Source organism: Molothrus ater, chromosome 11, assembly GCF_012460135.2.
Source record: "Molothrus ater isolate BHLD 08-10-18 breed brown headed cowbird chromosome 11, BPBGC_Mater_1.1, whole genome shotgun sequence".
In the NCBI taxonomy this organism is placed as follows: domain Eukaryota; kingdom Metazoa; phylum Chordata; class Aves; order Passeriformes; family Icteridae; genus Molothrus; species Molothrus ater.
The window spans coordinates 1,496,378-1,504,536 of record NC_050488.2 but is presented as its reverse complement, the minus strand read 5'-3'; the positions used below and the strand labels follow the sequence as shown (position 1 = coordinate 1,504,536).

Sequence of the window (8,159 nt, the reverse complement as noted above, 5' to 3'; positions counted from 1 at the left end):
ATGGTATGTTTGTATGAACCTAATACTTGAGAAAGCAGCTTGGCAGTAGTGGCAACCAGAGTCCTTTTGTGAATTTACAGAGCAGAAATGTCACAGCTGTTACAGGGCACAGCCTTTGGCAAAGCCAGTGTCCCACGTCTCTGACCTCACCTAAAGATGGATTACAGAAGTTTGGGTTGGAAGAAATCTTAAAGCCCATCTCATTCCTAACCCTGCAATGGACAGGGACACCTTCCACTATCCCAGGATGCTCCAAGCCCCATCCCAACTGGCCTTGGACATTTTCAGGGATGGGGCAGCCACAGCTTCTCTTGGAAACCTCTTCCAGGACCTCCCCATCCTCACAGGCAATAATTCCTTCCCCATATCCCATTTAACCCTGCTCTCTGGCAGCGGGAAGCCATTCTCTTTTGTCCTGGCCCTCTAGGCTGTTGCCCAAAGTCCCTCTCCAGCTCTCCTGGAGCCCTTCTTCTCCAGGTGAACACCCCCAGCTCTTCCAGCCTGTCTCCAGAGCAGAGGGGCTCCAGCCCTCCAATTATTCTTGTGGCCTCCTCTGTACCAGCTCCAGCAGGTTGATATTCTTCTTGTGCTGAGGCCCCCAGAACTGGAGGCAGTGCTCCAGGTGGGTTCTTCGAAGCACAGATGGATGTCGAGATCAAAGTTTCCCTCTATCTAGGCTAATTTGAAGTGTTGGTCACAGTGAATGATGGGGTCAATATCCATAGACTGATTATTGAACTGCCTGGAATAAAGAAAAAAAACCACAAAAAAGATAACAGATAACCCAAGGTTGTGAGGCTTGTCATGTGTTGTGACCTGCCACGCAGTACGTGCGTGGGCTGTGTGGTGTTTGCAGTGGCCACGTGTGAGTCGGTCCCTGGTCACATTTTGCATTTGAGGGATGCTGATACAAAGATGCTGTGTGCAAATAGTATCCAGTTCCCTTCAAGTCACCTTCCCTTTACTCGCAGGCATGATAATCGGCTTCTTGGGACAGCCACCTCCTGGATCCAGAAATCAGAGGGAGTTGAGGCCCGCGCCCTGCACTCATCCCACACCTGCGCGGGCACTGAGCGCTCAGGGAGATGCTCTGGGGGAGATGTCTGGGAGTGATGCACTCGGGGGATGCTCTGGGAGGGATGCTGTGGAGGGCAGGCTCTCGGGGGATGCTCTCGGCGGGATGCTCTGGAGGGGATACACTCGGGGGATGCCTGTCGGGAGGATGCCATGGGAGGACTCTCTCGGGGGATGCTCTCGGGGGATGCTCTCGGGCCCGTGGGGGCACCTGCCAAGGGGCGGACGTTGCCGGACGCGGAGCGAGGCCGCGGCGGGGCGCGGGACCCTCCCATTGTCTGCGGCGGGGCCGGGAGGGGCGGGGGAAACGGGGGCCGAGGTCGAGGGGCGGCCGCCCACCCTCTGCAGCCTCATTGGCGGTCGCCGAGCGCCGGTGCCCTAAATGGGCGCTGCCCGGGAGCTCTGCCACTGACAAAAAAGCGGCGGCGGGCGGAGGCGCGGCGGGGCTGCCGCAGGGTGCCCGCGGGCAGGGGCGCGGAGCCGCCGGGCGCGGAGCGGGAGGTGCGGCAGGGCCGGCGCTGCGGCGGGGGCGGGCTGCGGCGCAGGGGCGGGCCGAGCCGAGCCGCGCCGTGCCGCGGAGCGCCGCACCGGCAACGGGTCCCCGGCCCCGCCGCGCACCCGGGCAGGCGCACGCTCGGCGGAGCCGCCCCTCCTCCGCCGCCCGCCTTCCCCCGCGCATGGCGCTGAGCGCGGCAGCCCCCGGCTCCGCACGTAAGTAACGGCCCGGCCGCGCCTTTGTGCGCGGGCCCGCCGCAGGTGAGGGGCTGCACCCGTCGTCTGGCGCTCTCGGCCGCGCCCCTGCCGGGCACCGGGGACAAGGGGGAGGCCGGTCAGAGCGGCCGCGGCCCGGCCCGGGGGCCCGGCTCGTCGGAGCCCCGGGGCCGGGGGAGGTGCCCGGGGGCCGGGCCGGGCCGTGGCGGCGCCTCAGGGCTGCGCTCTGCCCCGCGCAGGTGGCGGCGCGGGCGCGGCTCGCGGTGACTCCCCCGGGCCGGGGCGGCGGCGGGCGCTGAGCCCTCGGCCCGGATGGAAAGTGGGGGTGATGCCAGAGCGGCACCTCGGCGGAGCGGCAGAGGCGGCGGCCGTGGCGGGGTTCCAGCGGCTGCCGAGCCCGGCGCTCCCCCGGCCGCGGAGACCGGCGTGAACATGGATGGGCCCGGCGGCGGGGGGAGCGGGGCGGCCGCAGACACGGACGCTGCTGCAGCGCCGGCAGCCCCCGCGGCCCCCACCCCGCCTCCTCGCGGCCCCGGCTCCAGGGACCCCAAGCTGGTCCATCAGCGGTTCCTGCGGAGGAGCGTGGTGGACTCGGACCAGGAGGAGCCCGCCTTCGACCTGCCCGAGGCGGAGCACCAGCGGAGAATCATCCTGCTCCCCAAAACCAGGAGGATAATCGCGGAGCGGGCGAAGGCGGGGCAGGGGGCGGCGGAGGCGGCAGGCCGGGAGGCCGAGTGCTCCGGGGAGCCGCGGGCAACGCCGCCCGCGGGCAGCACCGCGGGCGCCGAGGAGCAGAAGGAGCCAGGCAAGGATGTGGAGCGGAGAGAGGCGCAGGATGCTGCCAAGGACCAGGGCAAGGCTAAGAAAGAGGAGCCCGAGGAGGAGGCTGATATGAAAGCGGTTGCCACCTCGCCGGATGGCAGGTTCCTAAAGTTTGATATTGAACTCGGGCGGGGATCCTTCAAAACAGTCTACAAGGGACTGGACACGGAGACGTGGGTCGAAGTCGCGTGGTGTGAACTGCAGGTAAGCCTAGCTGATCTTCCTGTGCTTTTTTTTTTTTTCTGCCTTATAAGCCGGGAACTAAAGGCGCCGTGCTGGTGTCATTCAGAGCAGCTCAGCCCTGAGCAGCCTTTATGGTCACCATCGCTTAGAATCCAGTGTCTAACTATAGCGCAATATCCCCATTGGCTCTGGATCCACCACCTTATGTACACTCCTCCCACGCTTAACCCCCTCGGCCCGGCGCCGCTGCCGCCGCGGGGGCCGCGCAGGACCCGCCTGGTGCAGCGAAGGTCACGCGTGGCTCCCGCGGCGTGGGAAAGGGCGGAGCGGGGATGCTCGGCCCGGCCCCAGCCCCTTCTCGGGCGGCAGCTCCCGGTTAAAAAGACACCGACAGTCAGTGATTTGAGAGCGTTTGCAGGGGGAAAATTTCCTTTTGTGTTATGGCTTCATAAAGCTGAGAAGCTGCTCCCCCCGACCTTCCCTCTCCCCTGCCATGAAATTGTCACTGTCCTGGTGAATCAAACCTAATATGCCCCGGTGCTTGTCCTTTTCTAGGTACCACGTTTACAGTACTTTGGTTAGGTCAAAGACTTATCTGTCCAAATACCTTTGAAAAGGCAGATTTTTACATTAAAGTTCCAGATCTTCAGAATGAAGTAGTATCATCCAGTAATATCTAAAGAGAATGAAAGTTTAGATGCCGTCTTTTGCTGTTACCCTGTTCTTGGTGGATTTTGTAGCATTTAGTAAAAATCACAGTAGTACATGCCTATTTTTTTCTTTTTTTGCTTATAGTGCCTGCTACCTCACTTTTGTTGGCATCCATTGGAATGAGACCTAATAGAAAAACCTAATACAGAATTGATATTGTTTTTTTTTTTTCAGCCTGAGTTACTCTGTAACTTAGGTGAAAGGAGGTTTAACTCTTATGATTTGGGATCTTTAAACTTCCATTGGATGACTGAGCTTTATGGCCTACAAGAGTATTTGAAACTGATATGGAAATAATGTGTTATTGTACATCTAAGCTCTTGGTTGTTTATATTTAAATGTTGGCCCAATCTGTTTGTAAATTACTCCTGGCTGCCTGGGATAGCTGGGGATGGATATACAGCCACATCTTTATTCTCTGATGATTTCATTACACAACATAATCATAATTCACTGCAGCAGTGCTCTCTTAATAAGAATTATGGGGAACACTTCTCAGTCTTCATAGTCGTGCATTCCCCAGCTTTTATCAGACAGGGATGCAGAATGGGAGACACAGCAGTCGGGCAAGGTATGGAGGGCTGGTGGTGAGGGGCTGAACCCCTCTCTCCTCCAGCCCGGGGGTCCTGGTGGGTTTGTGGGGAAAGGGGGGGTCTGGGGGATTGTTAAGGGGATTTAAAAGAGCTGGTGGAGGAAAGCCTGGGGGCAGGCCTGGGCTTTTGTCTGGCTTTGCTGGGAACTGAATCCGAAGTGTGTAAGGCTTCTGCTTCAGCAGCCTGAAATCCACGAGGGATGGTGGCTGGGGTGCTGCTGGAGGGCAGGTTGGAAGAGACTGATGCTGCTCCTGTCAGTCCATGCAGCCCAGGCCAGCCCCATCACTGCAGAGCCATAGCACAGACCCAGAATTCAGCACGATGCCAGGTTTTCTCAGAGGGCTCTAGCAGGGGGTTGACAGAAAGGGATTTTCCATGTATTTTCTGTAATGGAGCAGCTTTAAGGACCAAAGCCTGCCAAAGGTATTGGGGAACACTGCTTGGAAGTGCTAGTCTGGATCATGTACACCTAAGGAAGAGATTAGGAAGGGAAAACTGCAGCGTGAAAGCTTTCTTACCTGGTGAATGGCCTTCATATTCTTAGTTACACTTGTTTAGGAATTCTTGTACTGACTGTGTGTGAAGAAATCTGTACAATGCTCAAATTCCTATTAGTTTTCACTGTATGTGCTTCAGCCCAAATCAGATCTTACTGCTAGATATCTTCAATTTCATACAGGATTTGCTTTAGGCTCCTAATTGTGGAAAGAAAACTATTGTTTGGCTGCTTTAGAGAAATTGGTGTGAATCCCTTGGAGGCAGGGGCTGCTGGGTCCCTTAAACTCTACTGTGTGCAGTTTTGAGTGATGCCGAAGGTAATGTGAGATGGTATGTGACTTTAGAAGCCATTACTTGGGTCTGGATTGGGAAAGCCTCATTGAATGACAAAAGCCTTTAACGACTACAGGATTAAAGCCTGTGCCTCCGGACTGGATTTGCATGGAGGAGGCAATGGGAGAAGATGTGAATGGCTGTGTTGTCTCTTTGACTTGTAGAATGCTCTCAGTTCAGCTGGGGAATTTTAGGGAAAACATACAGAGGATGCTGTCAAGTAAATCACTTTATTCATAGCTGTTGGGGAAGTTCCCTATAGGTAACAGGAGACTGAATGGAAGCCATCATATCACCATGCTGTTAAGAGACAAAATGCCTTCCTCTGCAGCCTCACACCATCAAAACCCAGGCCAGAGCCTTTTTGTGGAAAAATTGCTGCAACCTGTAGTATTTTTGTGGAGATGCACTTGTGCTTTTTCCACTTGGAGCGGGGAAATGAAAGTGGACAGCATTGAGGTTCCATGCAGGCATTAATCCTGTCCTGGCTCAGCGGTTTTTCAGCCCACTTGTGCTGTTGCCTGTGTGTCTTTGTCCATCTGTACAAAGGCCTCGCAAGCTATTCTTGTTCAGTGGCTTTATTTCGTTGAAAAGACGGCTTTAGGGTTCAGAACTGAAGTCATAGCTCTGATGAGGGCGGGACCCAAGTGCTAGCCAAATGATCTGGGCTTTAGACCTGTCTGAAGAGGTGAAAGCTGTAGTTGAATTCTAGCTAGAAAATAAGGCTATTGTTCCTTCATGAAGCTGAAGTGCTAGAGCAGGATTAGTGTACCCTTGCAGTTTTGGAAGGGTTTGCATTCCAAGGTTTTCAGAAGCTATAATTAATATTAATTGATGGTGTACAGTCACTGTGTGGTGAGGCTTTGGCATAACAGTATTACAGCGTTGCACTCCTGAGTAAAGTGTTGGGTCATGAATAAGGAATACAGGCTTTACCACTCCCCTGCTTGCAAGCCAAATATTCTGTTTAGTTAGATTAATGGTTTCAAAATCCCATCATGTTTCCCTTTGGGGATATATAGGGACCCTGTAAAGAGTCAGACCTGGTATTGTGAAATGCAGAGGCCCCGTTGTACTTTATGGTTCTTGCTTGGACTGTGAATACCACCATTGTATTTAATTTTAATTTTTTTTTGTTGAGAAATGGGGAAAGGTTGGGCTGTCTTATCCTGCTCTCGCAGGAAGGTGTGAGATGCCTAGTGATCATCACAGTCTTATGCTCCTGTATCAAAATTCCAGGTTTTTTTTTTTCCTGAAAAGGGTAGTAACTCCAGGATTTCAAGTAGTGTGGTAGTTTGGCTTTTGTTAGTGTCCTTGCTGGCTGGCAGCATTCACCTGATGTCGAAATAGTAGCAGGTTACTATCTATGCTGGTAATTTATTGGCCAGATAGACTTTGTAGTGTAAATGCACAGAATAATTTAGAAAATCTGAGAGAAGAAAAGAGACAGAGACTATACCTGAAAGCTTGAATCTGGTATTGCTGTCTGCTCACACTAAGTGAAGTTCAAGACCAATTTTGTCTGTTTCCAGTTAATTCTTGTGAATATGACTTCTGTTTAAATTGAAACAATTGGGATTAGCTGTGTTCTGCAGTGTCAGTATGAAAATGTGTGCCTATATCACTGGTGTTTGCTAGCAGAGCTGTTGCCCTGGCATGGAGAAGCAGGGCAGGGATATGGTAGTGAACTATTAATAGACTGCTTCTCAAATTCAGTAAATGAAATAGAGCTGGGTCAGGCTTCACATTCTGCTTGTGAATCACACAAAAATCCTTTCTTTTGCTTTGAGCACATTGTGCCTCAAGATTGGTTGTGTGCCCTTAATTCTGGTGAAATTCTTCATGCTAAATGTGTGGGTCCAGCTGCCTTAAGAAGAATCTACTTCAAATCAGAGCCGTGTGTAAAGGATATTTCTGGTCCCTTTGGTCATCTCATATCCACAGCTGATGGGGGGTGGAAAAAGTTGATGTTGCAAGCTGTCACTGTGGTCATCCTTGCAATTGATATGCAGTCTGACATGAGTGACACATGAGTTTACACAGGTGATGTTTTATGGCTGGGGTGTAACAGAGGTTTAAGGGTTCGGAGGCAATGGTAATGATGTGCTCAAAGATGCTGGCTACTGGAGTTAATGCATTTTGGTTGTGTCAACGATTAGAGATGCTGCAGAGGTTTGAAAGAGTGTCTCCTGGAAGGTAGGAGACGCACTGGAAGGGTTGGGTGTGAAAGCATTGCTGAGGAGGGAGGCTCCTGCCTCAGGAGCTCACCGCAGTGGTGCATGCGGGTTCAGTGAGAATTGAGAAGTTTGGTTTTTAAATTTGCCACGATGTGGCTGTTGACGGCCAGCAGCAGGACACTTTCCTGTGTGTGCATTAAGCTCTGGATTGGGTCTGCTGGCCAGAAGACATAAATATGAGCTAAGTGTTGATGCGTGATGCCTGGGCAGGCCGTGGGTGCAAGGCAAGGGCAGCCAAAGGTGTGTCACACAAGATGTGTGACACTTGGCGCTCCTACTGGAAGAGACGTCTTTGTTGTGCTGCAACAGGAGGGGCTTGCAGATAGCAGCTGGAGAATATCCAAAAGGGTCATGTGGAAGCAGAACTGGTTTGCTTCATATGTATGTATCTATATATGAAGTTATGTTTGGGAATGCATCTTTTCCTTCAAGTGACACTTATAGACAGTATGGGTGCTATCCATCCCAGTGTTGATTTTGATGTGCCTGAAACAGAGGTTGGCTAAGGAGGGCGGCAGAGGATTTTCTTTGTGGTGTTGATCAGTCAAGTGGAAACAACTTTCAGTCCAGTACCTTGCTATTCCTGTGTAGCTCTGAAAGGAGGGAGCAGGTCCCTGATTGTGCTGCCCTCCTGCCTCCTGGGAAGCAGAGGTCAGCAGTCCTTCAGGAGGGGTCACAGCACCCTTCTCCAGCACTGCCTGGCTGCAACTGCTTCTGCCTGGACTCTGCACCAGTACATGAGTACTTGTACATTCTTCTAAGCCCAGTTTCTACACAAACCACAAAATAGAGCCCCTTTTATGTGTCACTGGTCCCTTGCTCTGGAATGTACTGATCTTCAAACCATAAGCAACTTCCTTTATCCCTGATTAAAATTTCATCGTCCTCCAAAGGAATCAGGTCCATATCTCATTCTGGCATTACGCTTATCTCAAGCAGTGTGATTGTTAGGAATTTTGTCCATTTAGACTTAGCTACATAGCTTCTGAGAGATTCT

The 8,159-nt window shown here is 52.7% G+C and overlaps 1 protein-coding gene across 1 annotated transcript in view; it reads left to right on the top strand.

Moving 5' to 3' along the window:
• The first annotated feature begins 1,703 nt into the window (after positions 1 to 1,703).
• The window catches only part of WNK2 (WNK lysine deficient protein kinase 2), a 91,042-nt gene continuing 84,586 nt past the window's right edge, over positions 1,704 to 8,159 (top strand). Inside the window, 1 exon segment of the mRNA XM_054516062.1 lies at positions 1,704 to 2,811. Coding sequence (XP_054372037.1) covers positions 2,098 to 2,811 — 714 coding nt within the window. The 5' untranslated portion in view covers positions 1,704 to 2,097.